The sequence below is a fragment of the Sinohyriopsis cumingii genome, chromosome 2 (genome assembly GCF_028554795.1).
Source record: "Sinohyriopsis cumingii isolate HCF-2022 chromosome 2, ASM2855479v2, whole genome shotgun sequence".
NCBI classification, from domain to species: Eukaryota; Metazoa; Mollusca; class Bivalvia; order Unionida; family Unionidae; genus Sinohyriopsis; species Sinohyriopsis cumingii.
Genome location: NC_142962.1, coordinates 41,287,239 through 41,311,708, shown reverse-complemented (window position 1 = coordinate 41,311,708; position 24,470 = coordinate 41,287,239). Strand labels below are relative to the sequence as shown.

General features: G+C 37.3%; 1 protein-coding gene across 6 annotated transcripts in view; it reads right to left on the bottom strand.

Annotated features, from left to right (window-relative positions):
* Positions 1 to 24,470, bottom strand: part of LOC149804709 (regulator of G protein signaling 7-like) — a 294,195-nt gene that overhangs the window by 217,985 nt on the left and 51,740 nt on the right. For all 6 annotated transcript variants that reach the window (XM_089943319.1, XM_089943310.1, XM_089943302.1 and 3 more), the window contains 2 exons: positions 14,148 to 14,244; positions 4,037 to 4,087 (listed from right to left, as the gene is read on the bottom strand). In XM_089943319.1, the coding sequence (XP_089799445.1) occupies positions 4,037 to 4,087; positions 14,148 to 14,244 (148 nt within the window). The remainder of the gene's footprint in view (positions 1 to 4,036; positions 4,088 to 14,147; positions 14,245 to 24,470) is intronic.

The following is a 24,470-nucleotide window of genomic DNA, read 5'->3' as shown; positions in this document are numbered from 1 at the left end:
AATTTACTTAATCAACTAGAAATGTGTACATATGCCAAAGGTCCAAGTCAAGTGGGCAAAAATCCCATAAAACCTGAGCTAGGTCTTCTTAATATAAAACAGACCAAATCTGGATCCAGTCTATGAAGTCCTTCAAGAGTGATAGCCAAAACTGAAGCACAATAGTAAAACAAGGGACATAACTCCAAAAATACCTGTCAACTTTTCAAAAGCCAGGTCATTAGACTGAATAAAAAAAGATGGAAATGGGGATCTAAAGTGGGGGGGGGGTCATTTTTAAGCATCATTTTCCATAAATACTGACTGATATTCTAGTCCAATACGCATGAAATTCTCTAAGGTGTTCCATGTTTAGGCTCGAAAAAAACAATAACACAGGAAAGAGTGAAAACAACAAGTTCTGAAAAATATAATAATTTAATTCCCTGGAAAAAATCTGTAAAAATAAAAAAAATATGAACTTACGGTTTTAAGAATAAAATCCAAAAATAATCCACAAATAAAATTTTAGTAGTCCTAATAATAAAATGTTCCAAAGATTTCAAGTTCTAGTCCCATCGAAGAATCCAAAGATAGAAGATGATGACATATGCTGTAAATCTGTAGTGCTTAAGTCTATAGTACCTTGTAGAAACAAGAAATGTCAGTCCAGTTTTGGAAATCTGAATAAATTTTTATAACAGCTGTCTTTTTGAAGAATATCACATGAGCACGCATATTTTCCAGGAAAAAAAGAAGTAATCCTTTTGAAGTCAAACGACACAACACCTTCCAGTGTAAAGGAAATACCCCAACTGAGAATATTTCTATAAAAGAAAGGTTATATCGTATTCTAAAATGCAAAGAGAGGGGTCCCGTGATCATCTTCCAGAATCTCGTTGAAATTATTTGCTTGTTAAAAATCACATACACCCAATGTGGCTTCTGACAAAAACCCATCATTTTACTCTAAGAAATAAAATTTTTAAAAAATTGTTTACATCTTAAACCATGTAGTCCCATCATGACCTCGACAACAACCAATCATTTTAAAATAAAAATATAACTTATTTACGTGGTTGCTACTAATTTTGAATCAAGGTCAGGATCTAGGTCAACACCTCAAGGTCAAACTATTTTCTGGAAAAAGTATCATCTCCAGTGAATAAATTTTCATTACAACAGCATGTATAAAAAAATTTACAAAATTTAAAACTGACAAACAACTAAATTGAAATAAATATATATTAAATCAGATATAATTAAATCTAATATACATAACAAAGGACACACCATTTCTCGCTGTGACATACTTTATTTTCTGCCTATGACATGCCTCTTTTTCATATTCTGGTCAACTGTGGCCAAACTGCATTTTAGGTAAAGATTAGACTTAAGTTAACAAGTAAGAAAGCTGTGTGACTAGTTAACAGTTATTCCTTAGTATTACAACAATCTCATGAAAAGGACTGTCCATCCAACATACTTCTAAGAAACCATGTACTAGAATGTGTATATGTAAGCACCAGCAATTGATTGGCAAATAAACAATGGCCTATTTTGTTATCACTGACAGTACCCAAACTGTGTGTGAATTAAATTTAACAGTCAAACTACCATACATGTGGCAACTATTTTCCCCACATTTTATATTCTACTTTATTTCTTTAACATCGTTTTGACGGATGGTGTTCACTTGTGTTAGTTTCTTTGGTGGGAATGGAGATTTTTGTTGTTGTAGGGTTTAACGCCATTTTTCAGCACACGATAGGCTATACTGGCGGCCAGTATTAATGGTGGAGGAAGAACCCAGGAAACCACCGGAAAGAACCACCGACCTTCGAGAAGCTACTGGCAAGCTTTCTCACATACCCACACTGGCCAAATCCGAGACTCAAACCTACGCAGACAGAGATGAGATGGCAGTGATCCATAACGGAGAGCGCTTTAGGCCAGTCTGCCACTCGGGGCCCCCTGGGAATGGAGATACTATTCTGCTTGAAGAGAAAATTACACAGTGGTTATTCTTGGATAAGAATGTAGTAGAGGGGTTGGTGGGGGTAAAACTAATTTTAATCATGCAATATTTACCCATGTCTGTTTAGTTTTTCATGCCGAAAGAAACATACCATCCATCTGATGTGCATACATCCTCCGTTACAGTGAAGAATTGTCATTATGATGCAATTCCTCGTGCAGCTTGCTTGCCCCTGGTGTGTTATGTGCAAAACAAGAGCAGCTAGCTCATCATTTTCAAAGATGGCTGCTAGATCAGGACATCAGAGCAGGGTGGGAGGAGGACAATTGATAATAGTCATAGGTAAGTGTTGCATAATTAAAATTACTTTTACCCCACACACACCAAAATGTTTTAATAGCAGCAATAGCTTACCAATGGCTATTGTTTAGCTGAATTTGTTAGTAAGGAGGACTGGCTGATGCTCCGTTAAACTGATAAAAAATAGAGAAAATGGTGGAGAAGTCCATGTCATGGAAGGTTGATATTTCCTGGGGCTACATGTGCCATAACAATGGGATCCAGAGAAAAGGTGCCTGCACTTTGTTGTGATAACGAGCGGAGGTACAAGGAGGAAAAGATAGTAAGGAAATGCCAAAATGCTGCCTTCATGATCTCCTCCAAGCAGTAGTGATTAAGGCAGGCCCAGGAGATAGCGATAGCATGAACCACATGAGCTGGAAGTTTCATAAAGGAAAGGTCTCAATCAGTAAGAGACTGGTGTGCTCTTTTAATTGTTGTGACAATCCATCACGAACTAGTGTTGACTGAAATTTCTATGGAGCCCTTGAGAAAGAGAAATAGATGCTTCCTACCCTTTCTTTTTCCTTTGAATGCCTTAAAATAGAAACAGAGTGTCCCCACGGGACATAAAAGCCTATCTCTATCATCCACAGAACAGACTCGACTGAGGTAGGGTATTTCTATTGCTAGTGCATACAGGAATATGGACCCTGACAAGCGAGTGCATCATGCTTGATCTTGGACCCAAACATAATGTTGCTGTCTTTTCAAATAGGCTCCAGAATAGCCAGTGCAGTTGTTTCTGTGCAATCCTGGAAAGAACCTCAGGTTTTGAACCTTCATCAGAGGTTATAGTACCTGGAGACCTGAAGCTTGTCGCGTTGACCCACTTCTGCCCATTCATTCTCATTTTCTTTTGGATGCCATTCATGCCAAAGTAAAATATTGGGATAAAATATCCCTATTTGCATGTTTTTAACATGCAACAACCACAAACATCATTGACCCAGATTGGCCTTTAGCAGGTTTGTCCAGTTGAAGACTCCAGTGGTCATTGTAGACCTGGACCTGCAAATCTACATGATACATGATTTGGAAGTACTATATAGTTAAATATAGTAGAGTATTATAACCTGATACGAAGCATATTGTTCGTAGGGAGCTGAGATAGAACAGTTTGTAGAGTGTCGGACTTATTATCCAAGGGTTGTGAGTTCATTTACTGCCCAGGCCAGCCAAGGAGGGCTCACATGGTATCCCTTGGTAATGACATGTAGCTTTGTTCCATTAGGAATTGTGTTAGAAATTCTAAGATTTGATTTTTTCTCTTTTCTATTACTTATTTTAATACCAGAGTTGTACTACTAAACAATTCCTAAATCCATTAATTCATTCTGAAAGCATTTCAACTGGAAAAAAAATGTCGCTGGTCTACACTAAAATTTGTGACATATTTTCTACCAGAGGGGGCCCTGGGTGGCCAAGTGTTCTAAGTGCTCAACTTTACCGATCAATGCCATCTCACCTTTGTCCATGTGAGTTCAAGTCCCGAGCTAGGTTAAAGTGGGTACGTGAGAAAGCTGCCAGTAGCTTCCCATGGGTCAGTGGTTCTATCCAGGGTTTTCCTCGGTTTCTTTATTCACCAGTTACAATGGCCACCATGAGAAATGGCATTAAACCCAAAACAACAATAACAATTTACCAGAGAACAGATGAATGTCTTTTTGTTTATAAGACCTGTCTGTCTAAATCTTCACTGAACTAGGAAATTGTTGCATGAGAAAATGTATATTTTACCTTGATCATCCACATCCAAATTCTTCATCATCCATAGGGTGAGATCTTGACCTGAAAAAAGGTATGAATTTAAAATATCATCCATAGGGTGAGATCTTGACCTGAAAAAAGGTATGAATTTAAAATATCATCCTTAGGGTGAGATCTTGACCTGAAAAAAGGTATGAATTTAAAATATCATCCATAGGGTGAGATCTTGACCTGAAAAAAGGTATGAATTTAAAATATCATCCATAGGGTGAGATCTTAACCTGAAAAAAGGTATGAATTTAAAATATCATCCATAGGGTGAGATCTTGACCTGAAAAAAGGTATGAATTTAAAATATACACAAATTTCAAGTCAAATACTAAGCAGTTTTCCTGGCTTCTCCCTAATTTTTCTAGTAGCAGGAAAAGTGTCACATGCAATGTAGAGTATGGGTGAGTACTAACAGGAAATACACTGCAATATACAGTGTATTACAATATAGCCTGTCTGTAGTGAGATCCTTATCAATCTGTATTGAGCATTTACAGCATTTGTGCTTCAAATGCTACATGTAAACATTAAGTTCTAAAGGAAAAGAATTCCCATGAATTCAAGATAAGACTGATTCTTCCTTTTAATTGTCAAGTGCTGAAACCATCTCTGCAAAAACAAGATTTTCCAATTAGCTGCTATAGTACCCATACTGGCACCATTTTCATTTAGGACAAAGTAGATACCATTAGAAGTCTTTTGGTGAAAACCCCCATGTCATAATGACCATCTATTTAGAGGGAGTAGTGACAACAAGATAATTATGAGAGTCATCATCACAACTATATTGGATGTACAACTGGCACTATTTTTGTTTAGCACTTGGTACAAAAACCTGTCATAGTTACAACAAGAATTTTAAGATAGCCATCATGGCATCCATATTGGATGTATGACTGGCACCATTTACATTTAGGTATCATAAAAGAAGTCTATTTGTGAAAATTGATGTTGATACAGTCATCCATTTGGAGAGAAGAGATAATATTTTCAAGATACGACTTTCCATTCTGGAGGAGTAGCAATAACAAGATTTTCAAGACAGCTTCTGTGGCAGCCATACTGGACAGCACTATTTTCATTTAACACCAACTGGACATCACAAGAAATATTCCTGTGAGAACCCCACATCAATATGATTTTCTGTTCAAGTAGAGTTGTAATAACAAGATTTTTAAGATGGCTCCATATTGGGGATGAAAGAGGTTTGTACTTACTATCAGGTAAATCACTATTTGGCCCTTTTGCAGCTTTTACATGTTATATCAGCATAGAAGCCACTGTTGTGGCCTAAAATACAATATTTATGTCCAGAAACATATGGGGGTGTGGCTTGCTGTAGGTGTTTCCCAGAAACATGTGGGGGGGTGGCAAGCTGTAGTTGTTTCCCAGAAACATATCAGGGTGGTGGGGGGGGGTGGCAACCTGTAGGTGTTTCCCAGAAACATATGGGGGTAGGTGTTATGGGGGTATGGCATGCTGTAGGTGTTTCCCAGAAACATATGGTGGTGTGGCATGCTGTAGGTATTTCCCAGAAACATATGAGGGTATGGCATGCAGTAGATGTTTCCCAGAAACATATAGGGATATGGCATGCTGAGGGCATTTCCCAAGTTTCAGTTCTTTTTGAAAATTACATTTTTTTTCCATCACCTGTGAATACACCCCCAAAATGGACATTTTTTTATAGCTCTGCTGTTGCACTTAAAATATTTTACTTTTAAACAAAGTATATTAGTGTTTCCTTATATTGGTTGAACAGACTGTTGTTGGTATTCTTACAGAAAATTTAATGACACAAATTTTAATGTATTTTTCAAAAGTAAAGGTAGACTATTGGTGGATATATCAATATAAATATGCTTTTTTATATTCTTGTTACCCTCTTCTAGTTATGCCTGTAATTATAAGGAAAGATTTCATATTATTTTACTGAATTTCGTATATAAAAGTTAAACTATAGTTAAAAATGATGCAGAAACAAAAGAAATGTCAGTTTGGAGTCTTAATTTCTTTTTATGAAGTACCCACTGCAATAGAACCTGGTGCGGACAATTTTGAAGAGTCGGTAACCACTCACAGTTTTCCTATTTTAAAGATACAACAGTTTTATTATTTTTGGTTATACATACTGCAAGTATGGTTTAAAAAATATAAAAGTCATGGATATATTTTTCATTACAAATTTCCTGATGGACAAAACATGGTTATGGATACTACAAAAAACTGTAGTGTCTGTAACCTGAAAATATATGTAATAGTTTTGGAGCAAATTTTCAAAACTTTAACCATATAAAACTAAAACTTTCCATGTCATTAGTATTGCATCATCTTTTGCTGAAAATATTCCATGTTACAGGATGATGCAACTATTTCCTTATGCAATACTGCATCATTAATTGGAATTCATTCAGATCACCACTGGAACTCATTGAATACTTTATACTTCATACTTCTGGACTTGTGATAGAACTTTTAGGACTATCTGAGATTTAAGTCACAGTACTGTAAGTGTTTCAAAATTTTCACATTGTATTCCAGGGAAATAAATTATTTTTTGAAGTTTACAAAACTTGTTTTTCTTTGTTCTTTTCCATTTAAGACCATAAATATGTAACACACTGAATAATGAACTTGGCAACTTGATGAGATGATTTGAGATCAGCCAAATGAGAAAAATAAGAAAATCTTGGGTTACTGTGTGGGAGAGAACCTGTGCCATGATAAGAGGTCCTCCTCTGGGGTGATGTCCTGTGATGGTCCCCCAGCAAGATAAGAAGATCATTCAACCATGATCACTGGGGCCACAGAGGAGCTAACAAAGCAGAACTGAGCAGTGGAGTTCCTTATTTGTGAAGTACCAGTGGGATGATCCTGAAGGATGGGAAGGCATAAGTAACCAATCAATGCCACTTTCAGCTGAATGTGTCCACTGCACAAGTCCTGTGGTTTACAATGGCAGAATGAAAAAGGAGAACTTACTCTTTAACTTTCAAAGAAGTCAACCTACGGTGTCCCCCAAAGTTGGAACAATAAATCCACTATTGATTGGTGTAGAGACCATTTCATTATGACTATCTTCCCTTTTCCTGACAGACTATCCTCCAAAATATTTTTATGAAGAATGTGGCAAGCTATAAGCTGAAGCACCCAGCAATGGAGTGTGTCATCAGAGGAGACCATCACAAAGCAAACTCATAATGACACATCTCTGAAGGCCTAGGAATAAGATGAAGTCAGTGACAAAGATATTCAAGTGCAAGCTAATTAAACAAATGCCATAAATATAAGAATGGTATCTGAACTCATCAATCAACAGTATTTGTTTCAATAAAGCAATATGGCATGATGCAGAAAAGAGACAGCTTAAGTATGAGAAAATTGGTAAATACTATCATCAAATTTAATTTAAACCATCCTAAATTGTTGATGAAATTTACAAGACGTTTGACATTACTGGGTATGTACAACAGCAGGACAAAATTCATGTTGGTGCCATGCCCAGTGATGGATCATGTGAGGTTACTAATCAGGACTTCCTTCTCAAAGTGGAAGTTTTATTTAACACCCACAAGGAATTTCACTATGAGTACCCTGTAATAGGTGTACTTAATCATTTGATAAGGGCTGATTTACTCCTTTCTGTTAGTTCTGCCAACAGCAGACACTATGGGATTTTCCATAAAATACTGCTAGAGGCTTATAACAGAATAAAACAAGAAATGTAACAGTGTTTCTACCAATTTGATAAAATGCTCATATGTATATATAGGAAGCTCCATGGCATTTGGGTGCAACAAATGCAAAGCTGTCGGCCTTGAAAAATATAATCTCTTTTGCAGAACATGCCATTATGAGTACTGTGAAACACACATGAAGGTGTTATGCGATGGTTTAGTGGCTTGATCTTGCCTTACATGCTAAATCTGGGTCAAACCACATAATCAACTTTACCAGCCTTATGGATCTGTTCATGAATACTATAAAGCACACACAAAAAAACCAAATGCACAAACACCTCTGGCTGCACAAGCACAGGCTGATACAACAACAAAAATCCAACGAAACAGAAATAAATGAAATAATAAACAGGACTGAAGCAGCTGCAGTTTCTGATCCTGATAAAATACCAAAAATAAAACAAGCCATTGACAATATTTTGCAATTAGAAAGATGCCTCATCCTCTCTTCAGTATAAACATGCCTACTGTATCACAGCTAAAACAACTCATTTGGCAGCATGGATTCTACATACCAAGTTGTATAAGAAAGGCAGAAATACATGAATCATTGAGATAAATGAAAGGCAAACATGCGTGAATTACTGAATCCACCACCACCACTGCTTATCACTGCAGCAGCAACAACAAAAACAGTAGCAACAATTACATATAAAATGATGGTGCAAAGCCAAAAACTATTTGCAGAGGTGCAAGAAAAGCCGACATCCTTGTGGTATTAGATAAGTATGAACAAAACTATCATTGTCCTGCATATGCTATCGCTTCTGAAGTTGCTGAGTATCTTTGTGCAAAAACACAGCATTCTAAAGTACCAGAATTCAAATTTAAATAAGGCAAAAATGCTCACATATATGATTCCTGGAATCATAACAGTGTTACAAAATTTTGACAACAGATGTTTTGAATGGCAGTTTTGTCTGCATTTTATCCAGCCAGTGATGACCAAGATTTGCCAAAAAATACCAGCAACACTTGGCTTAACTCAGCTTTGGAGATAATGAATTGCATTTACAGGTTACTAAAGTTACAATGAAATAAATTTGAAACACTTGACCTAAGTATCACTGCTAATGTATTCAGTTATGTCTAAGGCTTTAATCTGCTGGCACTATCTCCCTATGGACAACACAGACAAACCTGGACTTATTTGATGCTGCTGAGTGAAATGAAAAAATCAGAATTGACATAGCACTATGCCTGGTTGCTTAACCAATACAGCAAGAACAAGGGAAATAAATATTCATGCAGATGTTGCATGCATGTATTTAACACCCAACAACTGCTCACCAACCATGACTTCTACTGTGGTGGTATCAGTGAAAAACCAAAGCACACAAACATGCCAGAGCATGGTAAAAACAGAGTCAAATTTACTGCAGTACAATAATAAAAGATAAAAGTCCTGTTTATCATCTATTTGGATTTTGAATGCTTAAATATTTCAGAACAAAGCTCTGTGCCGAGCTCTGTTAACAAAGACAGATGTGACTAATATTATTCGAACTGTGCAAATTGCTGAATAAATCTCATGTGGGATTTGTTACATAGCAGTCTGATGTGATGGCAAAGGAGAGTAGCCAGTCCTTTATCATGCTAGCCCTCTAAACACAGTTGAGGTATTTCATCTCAGATGGCAAAATGGATTCAACAGCAGTTTAATCACAAGCATGCATAATTATGACTGTCGTTGTTGTTGTTGTTCTAGGGTTTAACGCCATTTTTCAGCACAAGATAGGCTATACATGTCAGCCAGTATAATTGGTGGAGGAAGAACCCTGGAAAACCCAGGGAAGGACCACCGACCCACGAGAAGCTACCGGCAGGCTTTCCCATGTACACACGCTAGCCGAGCCTTGGACTCAAACCAATGCAGACAGAGGTGAGATGGCAGTGATCTGGAATGGTGGGAGCTTTAGACCACTCGGGGCCCCTATGACTGTTGATAACATTCATAATTCTCCACAGCCACTCACTGTGGATTTGTGAAAAAGCTTTCACTTAAGGGCATAGTCCTTCCAATGATAAAGAGCAAAGCCTGTCCAATGATGAAAAGTCCATGATTAATGTCACAAAATTGGTGAGCAAAGAGGTGCCAAACACAACTCATGTAATCTGCTGTAAACAATTTATCCCAATAAAACAAAAATCATTGCAGTGCTTCATAACCTGCATGTCCAAAACCAAAATTGAGCTGGAATTGCTCACTGACATCAATCATCTTTTTATTTAGAGATCATTTCATGCTGGAATATCAATGTCAAGTCACAGATACACTTGTGTCAACAACCCCAATGCAGACAGGTATGACCAACTGACCACCAACAATTTACATCATGCATCTAGACAAGAATAACCTTTAAGAGTGGCCAATGGAGCAAACCACTTACAGTTCGTGTATTTCAGTTGCTTAATCCTATTAAGTGATCTACAAAAATGTGCATGATCACAACATCAGGAACTGTACCTGGAATGTCTTCAAGACTGACGTGAATATGCACACATTGCAAATATGATCCAATCCATACAAAAATCACTTGGGTGTATACCAATGCACCAAAGTGAGTTGTCCCTGCCTGATACCAAGCAATTAGCACTTTTGTTGTCAAGTATATTTGATTTGCATTGTTAGATTTGTTTAATTATTTTTTTGTTTCATTACATGCTACTGTAATGTAGCATTGTATGTTGATCTTAACCTTGTCCAAGATCAAGTTTATTTTCCACCTGACCTGAATTATTGATTATTTCATTTTATTCTGTAAACAACTAACACATAGCCAAAATATTTTCTATGTGTATGAGTTTAATATCAGGATCATTATTAATAAAGTATTATTTGGGTCAGGGTCTAGGTTATTGCAATTCCCCTATGATTAACCTGGCGTACCATACATTGTCTAGTTTATAAATTATAATTTTAGTAACAGACTTTTAATAATACCTAACACTTTATTTTGTAAACATTAAGAACTTTCTAGATGATTACTTTCCATTAAGTGATTTTTTTAATTAGAAATTGTTCATTGCGACCTGAGGTAAAGTGGAAGACTATATAATCTTGTTACTGGAACGATTATCCATTCATACTTAAGATCTAGCAGAATCAATTTGTATCACTGTTGTGTCCTGTAGTTCACTTGGCTGTAATTTATTTTCTCAAATTGTTCAAGTGAATTTTCTCTGGAAATACATAGTGCTTATTAAAAAATAATGTTCTGGAAAACAGACATTTACTGGGATTTATGTTGAATTCAAACATGGAATTCTATTACTGTGTTTCAGCAAATGGCTGTTGGTACAACAACACAATTAAGGCTGCTGCAGGTACATCAACATTTTCAGCGTTGGACATTGTTTGGATTTCCACTAAACTTTAATCAGAACTTTAAATTATTTCGACTTTTACTCGAAATTCAAGTATTATATTGGGATTTAATTTGTAATACAGTAAGTTCTCTTTTTATTTTAGCTTTGTATTCTAGGGAAATAAATTATTTGTTGAATTTAACACCGCTTTTGCTTTTCACTCTTTTCTGTTACTTATTTTAAGAGCATAGACTGATAACAGAAAACTGGGGGCTCATCCAGGATATGAATTTCTCTAAAATATTTCAGAAAACTTGGTTTTGAAATTTCAATTCACTTTTTTTTATAGAATTTCCTAAATCTCAGGTATTATTTCACATTTTTAAATCTATAGTGAAACCAGCAAGCTTTTAAAATGTTGTTTAAAGTAAAGCTCTTTATTTCAAATCCTACTCCGGAATAGTTAGACTCATCGAAAAATTATGAATCGCTTCAGCGTGTCAGAAAATATGATGTTTGAGGCAAAGGCTTCATTAATGAAGCAAGAAATAAAAAATATTTTGGTCCAATATTTGGAGGAAAATAATTTTTTAGATAAAAGTGTTTTGGTTTTGATTAGTCAGTCTCCATTTGAGAATTAGCACAACTGGTGCAGATTTTAAAAATATGACTTTAGTCCTTGCAGTTTCTGCTTCAGGAGATGTGCAGCCTCCAACAATAATTTTTCATGGCATGAACAAATATTCATGCACCAAAAGAATGGATCATTCGTGTGCATGAGAAGGGTTGTGTTGAGATGGTGCTGCAATGGATTAAAGAGTTTTATATAAGTATATATTTTTTTATTTTTTAAAATAAAATTTCAGCTGGAGTGCATTTTCCGACATGTATTTTTGAATAATTTATTATGTGTCCCACAACTTATGACTAAAAAATAATGGTGTCCCAGAACATACAGTGCACAAAGAAAATTAGTTAAAAATCTATTTTATGATGTCCAAACAAATATGTGTCCCAAAATATATGGTAAATATGGTACTCAGACCTGTAGGAAGACCCTTTCCCAGATTTTGAGCTCTCCCCTTACCTGCTGGCTTGATCCCAAAACTGACAAGCCCAGGTAACTGAAAGAGTGCTGCTCCCCCCCTTGGGGAGTGCAACTCACTTTCAGCCAACATGCTGAGCTGTGTGTGAGCAGATGGTGCTGCTCCCACACAGTGGGGAAGAGGGGGAACTCCCTCTCTGCCTTTTTGTATGAATGTTAAGCCACTGCTAAAAGAAAATGCTGTAAAACAAAATTTATTCAATGATTTAATGTATAAATGCATTTGCATGGACTTTCCTAGGTGTTGTCTTCAAGAATTAAAACAATCACTGATGATATTATGCCAAAACGAAGCAATGCTAACCTGAGAATGTTATGTGTTTTACAGCAAAACAAAACATAAGGAGAAAACTGGATTGTGACCTGCCTTTCTGAGATAAAAATAGCATGAGTCACATTAAAGGAAAATGTGAAATGTGATGATTTATTATTGTAATAACAATAAACAGAATGGATAAGAGTCCCCAAAGAACATTTAGGTAAGACAACACAATAAAACCACTGAATATATATTATACTGACCAGCCTTATTCATGAACTGGAAATGACTATTTTAGGAAAAATAGAGTTTGGCAAGATTGCTAATAAAAAGGTTAATAAACAGGAATACTATCAGATATTAAATCACATGAAAAACAAAATGACAAATAGGAATATTAATTACTGCAGCAAAACAATAAGCAGAATCAATACGAGTCAAACAGACCAAATTCTGTAAGGATCAGGATATTTACTTAAGACCTACCCATGCTAGAAATAAATTCTCAATAATATAATAATAGTTACACTAACACCTGTGGACAAAGAACCTAAATATTTGCAAGGCCATAGCAAACATAGCCACAAAAAAGTAAAATCTTTTGATTGAGTACAATTTGAGAAGATAAAATCCATTATCAGGGTTAATTCCACCACAATAAAAAAATGACACTCATAGAGAGAAAACTCAAACCGCATCATAAAAAACATGATGTGAAGGTCATTTTTCTATGACATAGTATTTAACCAGCCTATAATGGCTGCAACGCAAAAAAGAATGAGTGTGCATGGGCAATATGTTTACAGATTAGACCAAGGGCAATATCATGTTCTAGAATCTTCTAGTTCACCCTAATGGAAGGATGAGTTCTCATCATATATTTGGGGTATTTTCTTTCTGGAAATGTACTGGCTATGCAATAGCAACAGGTTTTTGTATTATATTCAAACATTTATTTTGTTAATCCCCATCAGGCATGACATAATATATGTATAAAACAATTTCATTTCACTGGCAATTTTTTTAATTTATATATAATGAACAAGAGCTGCACAAATTGCTGTGCAAGAAAGGTAATGGCAAATGATTTCTCCTTGCTTGTCTTTTTATTCTGTCCAAATTTTCCCCCAACCAGACATAGATAATGATGGTGTAGGTATTGTTCTATTTCCGATACAAACAGGCTAATCATATTTGCAAATTTTGCCATTTTAATCCATTTGTGTGTTTGCAGTAGAAATGGTAAAATAAGGGATTTCTATGATTACTCTTACATTTCTGACCAAAATGGTATTCTACTTCTTAAATTAATGCATTTTTAAAAACTTCCTTTACACCCTACACATATCTCCATACATTATTTTCAGATGATATGTAAGATATTTAGAAGCTCTGATCGGATTCAAGTTGAACTAGATAAGTTACCAATATCTGGAGATTTTTTTCTAAACTCAGGCATGATTATACATCACAAAGATACAAAAAAATAGTAATAGTATTTTTATTCTTGGTTTTAATGTCATTTTTAACACATATTGACTATATCATGCCAAGGAAATGGGAGCTTAGTGCCTTTCCCATGGGCACACCAGGATGGCCAGGGTGGTACCAAACTTGTGACGTTTGGATCACAAGTTCTACTGCCATTACCAAGAGCTCTTATAAGTATGACCATACCTGTGAAGACACTGGGGACTTTGGACATGAAGCTCTTCACAGTTCTGACTGATACCCCTGTTGTCTCATCTTGCATTCTCTCTACAATTGCCTCCATCTGCAACAAAAAACAGTAAACATTTAGGAAATGGACAACAGTCATCTGCCTTCTATCATTTATTATTCTCAACTACTCGTAAATGAGACATCCAAAGTAAACTTTGACATTTAAGTTCTACCATCAACTATATAACACAATATTCCCCTCCCCCTCAAAAGGAGGCCAGTTTAACCAACATTTGTGAAACTTTTGCTGTGTAATGTTAAAAATACTTATAGCACACCCGTAGCAGAAACAGCACTTGCAAATTTCTCAGAAAATGCAGACATAATTGATCAACAGAAATTCGTCAATGGAATATTAATTAATGCCCACCACTACCCTGACTCACCAAGATGCACCCAAACACAATGAAAAATCCTGCCAAGAATTAGTGTGACAAGCTGAAGACAGAACTTCAGCAGCTGAAACACAAATATGGGCCAGAGTGACCTACTTTTAGTCAGTTACTGCTGTACTCACAAAGATGCATTTATACCGAGTTACTTGATTTTACATTGTACTAACATTGGCAGAACCTAAACATGAAACAACATACTAAGCAATGTGCACTCAATATGTTTACCTAGATCTGCTATTCTACAATGCACCAGAAGAAAAATGGTTACACTGTTTGGCTGATAGAGTAAGTTAACCTAAATTTATAAGTACACAATGTGCTTGCCGATCCAGAATTACCATGTTACAGTTGGGTGCGAGTTTAGAAATCATACCTTTCAAACAAATTATGCTGAATTCTGATTTGCTTAACAGGTCACAGATGCTCAACAGTAATACAACACAGAAGTTTCCTCACAACAATTTGAGTCCCAAGAAAATAACATACTGTACTCATGTAAGGAAATTTGTAGATTATTCTCTCCAAGTTAAAACACCTAAAGGTTGTTGTTTCACTAATTGCTTTAATACCTCTAAAATGCAGATATTTGCCTCAAAAACATGTCTAACAATTGCACATTTCACAGGTCAATAAAACAATGAATGGAAATCAACAAACCCATAACTGTATATTATTACATGATTCTTGTGCGAGTCTTCTTCAGCGGCTGAAATGATCACATGTGATTTACAGCCCTCGGTTATATCACATGGTCATAATGTCACTGACTTTTTAGATGAGTACATGTAGCTCTACTGGTCATAGACCAGATGTCCATCATCCATCTGTCCATTAGCACAAGTTTGTTATTTCTACTTCTAAATTAATGGCAGGATTGCAATGAAACTTTACACACACATTCATCATGCTGTCGATTCCAAATGAAAATGGTGAGACATAGAATATGGCTGTTACAATGGCTGTCTTGAACATTCGTTTTATTGCTACAACTGATTAATTGGTCACATCAACTGCAGGTTTCACTACAATACTACTTATGATGTCTAGTTGGTCCTAACTTGAAATGGCACTGATCTGATTTCCAATATGGCTGAAATGAAATGATCCTACATAAAAATGGTGCCACTCAGGCATTTAATATGGCTGACACAGCAACCATTAAGCAACCATCTTAAAAATCTTGCTATCACTACTCTTCCTGATTGGATGGTCATATCAACATTGGATTTTCACAACAAGACTTTTTGTGATACCTAGCCGTTCCTCAATGAAAATGGTGCTGATTTATTTTCAATATGGCCAAAATGTCAGCCATCTTGAAAATCTTATATTGCTACTCCTCCTATCAACATCAAGCTTTTACAAGAAGGCTTCTCATGAGGTCTAGCTGGTCTTATATGAAAATGGTGTCTTGGAAATGATGCTGTCTTGGAAATCTTGCTATTACTACTCTGCTTGAATGACACATGATATTTGCTGGTACATGCATTTTACACTACAAGATTTCTTACGATGTCTCTTTTGTCCTAAACGAAAAGTGCCAATCTGGCTTCCAATATGATTGCCATGGTGGCCATCTTGCAAATATTGTTATTGCTACATGTACTAAATCAACATAGGATTTTAACCAAAAGACATGGTGTCTAGCTAGGCCTAAATGAATCGTGATGTGATCTATGTTCAATAAAGCTACAGCTAACAGCTGTCTTGCTAGACACTCAGCATTAAGAGATTAGTGTTTGGACCAGTCAGCCTGGCGTCAGGATAATGTGACTGGGTGGACATCATGCTACATGTCTATGGTATGTTGCCCCAGTGCTAAACATCACTATAAACTGCCATATTGCAGACATTGTAGCAACATGACTTAATTTTTTTTAAAGCTACATTAAAAATCCAAATCACACACACACACACCATCATTTAAGCAAGTTGTCAAAATAGTCAAAATCGGTTTAGCAGTGTTTAGGACTTGTTTAAAGGTTTGTCAATTTTTGGTAATCATTCACCCTATTTAATGATGGATAAGCTTCATTAGTTCAAATCTGAAATCCCTTTATGACAGGACAATCTCTGCTAAGTTTGGTTGAAATTGGTCCAGTGATTTTTCAGAAGCTGAACATAGCAAATGTTGGCAAATGCACAACAGACATCAATACAACTGTTGGCTCACTAAACCAGGATCTGTGAAATTTGAAGAGGTCCAGTTAATACTGACAGTGACAGGTCCATAGGGCTAGTTAAATTTTCCAAAGTACATGTTATTTAATTTGATTGGGAGGGCCAGTTTATTTTCTGCAGGGTCAAGCTATGTTAAGTTGATCCTTGAGACAATCCATAATGAATACAGTCAACTAAAATCTTTTTCTTACATAAACACATACACTCGTACAGCAAAACACAATGGTATTAAGTTTCCCCCATTCATACAAAAACTCGAGCACTCTTACAAGAGACACTGGTATTAACTTTCTCCCTTTACTTATATAAACATATATACTCTTACAACAAGAGCTTATGTGGCCTTTATATCAATCATCTGCCTTACATAACTGTTGAGTACTTATTAAGCAGGCTTTTGCAGTAATGAAAGAACATGTGCTTTGTAAGCTATCTACGAACTTTTATATCGTGTTGATTTTATCTATTTTACTACATTCTGAATAAAAATAATCTTTCCAAAGATAAAGCCATACTTATTATGTGCAGCTCCAACTCACAATGAAATTCGTCCATGATAACAACCAAATTACAAACTATTGAAACTGGATGAAAAAAGTCTACCAGTAGTAATAAGCTCAGCCAATCATGTAGGATTACCCTGTTAGTATGGACACATCTCACTTGTTAAATAACCTGTCTAAAAACATGATTCAAGCTTATTTACCAAGTTAAAGCAAACTCAATTTAAATTCGGTCTTCGGCAAGAATTATTAATTTTTCAAGCAAACACCATTACATGTACATAAAAAGCTAAGAGACAAAAGTAGATTCAGGAAATAACTGAAACCTGCCTAATAATATGCTTGAATATACAAATAATCATAAATGACATGTCCAAAGGTAAAGAATGTTCAGAAAGAATTCCAGCAGTCTTGAATGTCCTGATGGACTACAAGGATGTGATCTAGAATGTCTCTGAATGAGGTCATAATAATTACAATATAATGGTGGTGTTAATCCAAAGTCAATGAGTACTTAGTAATTCCATGAAAACGTTTAAAATAATAATTCCACTGTGATTTTATCTTAACACAACTGCAAAGTCTGAACATGGATTCCTACTATAAAATAGGAATGAATTATTTGTTATCAAGAGCCTATATATACGTAATTTAATCTGACAAGTCATTTCAATGGAAAATTCAAATCAAACTGTAAACAATTTTTAGAATATTCTGAACTCAAAAAGCTGGGTCAACATCGTATTTACGACTTAAAATCATGGACAAAAGTTATCTATGTAAGCATGTTGTTTACAAATGACCATTATGTTAACCCTTTACCTCATGTACATGCCTCTGGATGCCTCTACTCCATTCTCATGGAAGCACCTTTGGATACCTCTACCTGATTTGCATGTAAGCGCCTTTTGACACCTCTGCATAATTCTCATGGAAGCATCTTTCGATGCCTGCTGTATTCATCCACCATTTTGAGTGGGTTTTTACAGAGCCACCTTCAGGGACCCCTGATCAATACTACGTTCACTAGTGTGAATGACCAGTTTAGCAATACAATGCTTATGTAGAGCTCTGACTCTTGTTTCCAACTAATATCTTATCTTGCAGCTTAAATTCTATCCTGGAGTCCAAGTTTGATGCATTTTAGCACTTATATACATCTTTAACAGAAACACACTTCTTTCAAAGTAATGTGTATCAGTTCATATTCAGTTAATATGAAACATATTCTTTTAGAAAAGAATGCATATGAAATGCCATTGATATATTTTCTAACACTCTTCTTTGCATGCTTTCAACCGGACAACCCACTGTCAGAACATTTGTGTATATAACATCAGTTGCTTTGGTACAATTCACATGAATTTACATCTGCCTGCTAAACTGTTGCACATATCCACAGAGGAACACTAATAGTACACAGTAAGTTTACAGGAAAAAATTACATAATCAAACTTGATTTAGCATTCCGAAAACTTTTTTTAAATCAGTTTTGCTTTTGGGAGCAGAGCAGCCATTAGAAAATCTTTACTGTGGTTTAATTAAAGCATGACCTTTGACATGTCCAATGCAGCATTACGGTGAACATGCAGACATTCTACTGATAGTATTAATGGCCACAGCTTCTAGCATGCATTGTAAGGCAGCTGGATTCAATGAGACCTTTCTCAGCACACTAAAGGCAGTAGATCAGAATAGGTCAACATGCAAAGCTATCGTTACGAGTATCCAGGTTTTCTGTTCCATGGCATCAATCATTTTAATGAGAAGACATATCAAGGCTCATAGGAATATACCAACTTTGACCATACCAATGTCAAATTGGGGAATTTTGATAGGCCACTTCAGGAAATGTACCCAATACTATTGCTGGCAGGAGAGACAAGGGGTCTCAACACTGAAAGAGGAAAATACACCCTCTAAACTGACAAATATTTTGCCTAGCAAAAACCTCTGCGAGATTTCCTCAATTGTGGATGAATGTGAGTAAGTACAAGGTCTGATTGTGTTAATAACCTAAAGATCTTTTCCAAAATGCAAAGTATCTTTTGGACTGAGTGCCAGATGGTTTGGGGCACAAGTCTGGGTTTAAAAGGCAGTAAGCAAAGTTTACCATCTTATCAAAGGACCAGACCACTTCTTCCTCCTCCAACTGAGAGAAAGGGGTGGGCCCCAGAGGAGGCCTCATTACTGCTGCTTCTATCTCAAATTCATCTGAGCCAAAGAGGATAAAGAGGGCATCATCATCATAGTTTAGTACACTCTGAGTGGCTTGGCATCATTATGTCCCTTGATGGAGGGGGCATAGGTGCACTATGCACAATGGTCTGCAGTTCAGCATATATTCCAGAGGGGAGACAAGAACATCTATCCTGGATAATGTTTCACTTTTGTCCTTCTGACTGGAGGCCACCAGACACGGAAGTAATGGTGGAACAAGAGCTGCAGCATCCCCTGTGAGTTCAAGGTCCAATAGTCCATGAAGGCATAATGGACCAAAGGCCCTGAGGTCGAGAGCCCACATCCCATGAGAGTTCAATGGTATAGTTGGGAAGTGGGGGGACACTAATGTGATCCTCGTCCTTAGCCCCAGTCCTGTGGGTACACTGCAAATTCTGCACAGGATTAGATGTGTGGTGGGATTTGGTTCATACCCTGCCCAGTACTATGAGGCTGATGAGTGACAGTAGGAAAAGACATCGTCTTCAACTGCTTAAACTCTGTGCATAATGGGTGCAGTGCCTCACCTCCCTTACAGGAGGGAGTGACATGATGGCAGAGACATTAGATGTGTTGCAGTCATCTACTTCCCTCATGGAAGGGAGCAACACACTGTTATGGTGCTCCACCTCCCTAATGGATGGGTGAAACCAGTAGTTGTGGTGCTCCACCTCCTTAATGGAAGGAAGCAACCCGCTTTCATAGTGCTCTACCTCCCTAATGGGAGGGTGCAACCTGCTTTCGCAGTTCTCCACTTCTCCAATGGGAGGAAACAACCAGTTACCTGAGGCATACACATTTGTTTGGAACATGAGAAGTGTTTTTCTCACCCATGCGACAGTCTTCTCAGTCAAGATGTTCACGTGCTCAGAACTACTTTTAAAAAAAGAAACCCTTATTGTCTTCTCCTGTGCCTGACATAGTTGTTCTAAAATCAAACAACAACAAATATATAACAAAAACATTGTAACTTAAGGTAAATCCATCTTTGAGAACACACCATACAAAAACATTTCGAGAGAGACAAAGACACACACGCATACGATTTCGTTTAGCTATTTTGGTACTATACTAGTTTCTTCCACACAGCATGGTCAATTTTATTCTATATGAAGGCCTAGCCCAGTACATTTTCAGGTCAGCGTCATTAAATGTAGTTAAAGCTACATAACTAGTTTTAAATACTTCGTGTGAAACAAATAATATATTGTTAGATACATTTAATGACGCTGACCTGAAAAATGGCTGCTAAAGATAGGATAAAATTCTCAATGCTGTGTGAAATTAACTATGACAGAAAACACTGATCCATGCACATAGACTATAGACCTACACACTTCATAGCCTCACAACTCTCTTAACAGCTACAGAAAACTTAGTAGCAGCCAGAAATGTGTTACGTCAAAACATGCTTTATTCTAATTTTATTAAGCATCACCAATGTGCCCCAAATGAATCAAAAATATACCTATAATATTTAATGACAAATAATGCACTTACCAGCCAGAAGGAATCATTTATCTGTCAGCAAACTTCATGGTAGCACTTGCCATATTTCCAAGACAGAAAAATAAATTTTCAAACAACTTGAAAGTTTGGCCCATGGTTATCTGCTAGAGTCCGTACTTGGAGGGTCTTTTATACACGGGGGTAATTTTACAATCAATATCAAGGACAACTCAAATATATCACAAACAGTTTCACCTCCTCCAAAGAAAAGGAGAGTTATATACGATAGTGACACAGATCACTAAGTACCTGTGAATAACCCTAGCACTGACACTCATGCTACATGTAACTTTTCATTATAATAATAGCCTATACACTATAACATAGGTGTGGTCCCAGTATCGCTTCATTATTTAAAATATAATTTTATAAATAGGAACTGATGAAAATGAAACATTTTCTTGTAATAAATATTAACTATTTATTGTTAATTTCATATAACATCCATATATTAAATGTGATAATACCTCAATAGTATGCAACATTTTATGTTGTTATTTTGTTTGGCGGACACATAAAAACTGTGTACTTCGGATGACATGGTCATGCCACGGTCCTCATTAACTTATCTGTATTAATGCACCACATGTAAACATTGGCGTGTGAACTATATCGCACAAGTGAGAAGTTCTTTTTTAATTTAAAGGAAATTACTGGGTGAGAAAAAGGATCTACATTGGGTTTTGGACCGAGACAAGGAAATCCCAGTCACGGGGTTACATTATATGTCTTCCCCCCCTCCTCGGCAAGCCTTGTGGGGAGACAAATAATGTAACCCCTTGACTGGGGTTTCCTTGTCTCAGTCCAAACCCCAACATAGATTCTATATGTCTTCTCCCCAAAGGAGGAAATTGATTGACTCCTTGTCTATGGGTGGATAGGATCAATGCATTTCCCACTGCACCAATCATACAAGATTCTCCACCTGGCAACATAAACTTTGGATGCAGAAGCTCTCCTGGCTTGAATGATGCAATTGGTGATTCTGTCTCAAAACTTGTTCTGGTGAAGAGATCGTTCGAGATGAGCCATGCATGAAGGTGGAGAATGTCTGGGCTGTTGTGGAGAAGGGATCCCCAGTATTGTGACAGGAGATCCCTTCTGTGTGGTAAAGACCTGGTTCAGTCTATAAAGAGGTCTAGGAGATCGTTAAACCCTGGTCGCTGGGGCCACAATGGGGCAATGAGAATGATCCAAGCAGTGGAAGTTCAGACTCTTTGCAGAACTTGTGGTAGCAATCAGAAAGGTAAGAAGGCATATCCTAATAAGCAATCCCACTGAAAGCTGAATGCACAGATCTGGGACAGAAGACACGTAAAAGGGACGTTTGTTGTTGAGATGGGTCGCAAAGAGGTCTTCCCAATGGGAAAACTGGGAAGAGACCATTCTGCGAGGACAGCTCATTCTGCTCTGGACAGGCGGTCCGCTAATCTTGCCCAGAATGAGGTGAACTAAGGTTGTGACATTCTCTGAGGCTGCCCAGTTGAACTTGGTGAATCAACTGCTTGTCAAAATAGTGGAGAATCAAGGTAGGCCACTACTACTCCCATGACCAAGGTGAAAACTCTGGGTAGGGAAGACATTGGAAAGGATCTTTTTGGACTGTGTGCCAGATTGTTTGGGGCACAAGTCGGGGGGTTACAAATTGTAAACCTCGTCTACCACCTTATCAAAGGACCAGACATCCTCTTCTCACTCATCCACCCGAGATAATGGAGTGGGCCTGAGAGAATGTGTCATTGCCACAGCTTCTGTCTCAAACTCATTGGAGTCAACAAGGATGGAGAGAGCATTGTCATCCTCATAGTAAGGACAGTCTGAGTTGAAGAGTGGCTGGGAATCACTATGTCACTAGATGGAGGGTCACAGGAGCATTATGTATCACAGTCTCTGGTTAATTAGGAGGCACAGAGGGGAGACAAGAACATCTATCTACTCTCAATGATTAACACCTTTATCCTTCCAAAAGAAAATAAACTGAAGTGATGGTGGGACACAAGCAGCAGCATCACTCTGACTGGTATGGCAAAGTCCAGTAGTCCATGGGGGCATAATGGACCAAGGTCCCTGAGGTGGAATGCACCACATCCCATGAGGGTTCACAGGCATAAATGGGGGGGGACACTGGACATTGAAGTGGTCCCCATCACTAGATTCATTCCTGTGTATGGACTGTATATCCTGCACAGGGTAGGATGGTGGAGGGGGGAAGCTTGGTTCTGGACCTTTCCCCATAATGTGAGGTCAGTGAGTGATAGATCAAGAAGAGCTCATCTCTACTATGTGCATCATGGGACCTATGTGTTGTCTCTCTAATGGAAGGGGCTAACACATTGCCAGAGGCACAATATGTATTGCAGTGCTTAACCTCCATGATGGGAAGGAGCAACCTGCTAACATGGTGCTCAACCTCCGTAAACAGAGGGTGCAACCAACAATTTTGGTACTCAACCTTCTTCAAGGGTGGGTTCTACCTGCTGTCATGGTGCTCAACCTCTTTAGAGGTAGGACACAACCCGCCATCGCAGTGCTCTACCTCCCCAATGGGAGGGCGCAACCCACCATCGCAGGGCTCTACCTCCCTAACGGGAGGGTGCAACCCATAGTTGCTGTGCTCCACCTCCCCAAAAGGAAGGAGCAATGCAAGAACTTTCCATCATCTCCCTAAGGGGGAAGTTTAACAGCTTCTAGAACGCCTTCAAAGGCTGATGAAGATGTTTGTCCTAAAATGTATGATCTGGAAGAAAAGCCAGAAAAATCAGATGAAAAATAGGGAATGTTTTTCCATCCTTAATAGGTACACCTGGATTCTACTAGATTGTGGGTGCTGGAAGACCACAAATCACAAAATGTGCAACAGTTTTTCCAAGTGCACCTGGCGCACTTGATGCAGTCTGTGTGGGTATCCCATGAGGCCTTTTTGTGGCCACACTGTCCCACAGACTGTTTTGCTTACATTTTTTTAAAGTAGTAGTGGTGTGGTCCCTTGTTACCGTGAAACTCAACTAAGCAAAGGCTGGAAATTATAGTTTAAGTATTTCCTTATTTATTGGAAATAAAACGGAGGAACTGCTGTCCTCAACATTTGAGCAGGGCCTGTTATTGTTCATAGTAATATAGGGACTTACCCATACCATTCACTTTAACTTTTAAGTAAAAGTGAGTACCAACAAGAGTAGAATCAGGGCAAGATTAGATTCATGGCGCCCCCCCCGCCCCCCGGAAAATATCCATTTCAAAATTTATAAACAATATAAAAAAAAATTTTTTTTTTTTTTCTCAACATTTGAGCACAGACCAAGGTTAATTTTTACCCCTCTGTGCTCAAATGTACGGACACTGCAAAAAAAAGCTTTGATCACGATGTGTAGTAGGTTCACAACATTCAGTGCCCCCAGTGCTAATTTCAGCAAGAGCACACTCATCGTGTTCTTGTTTTGCTTTCTCTTCACAAAGTTATTTCAGGAAGA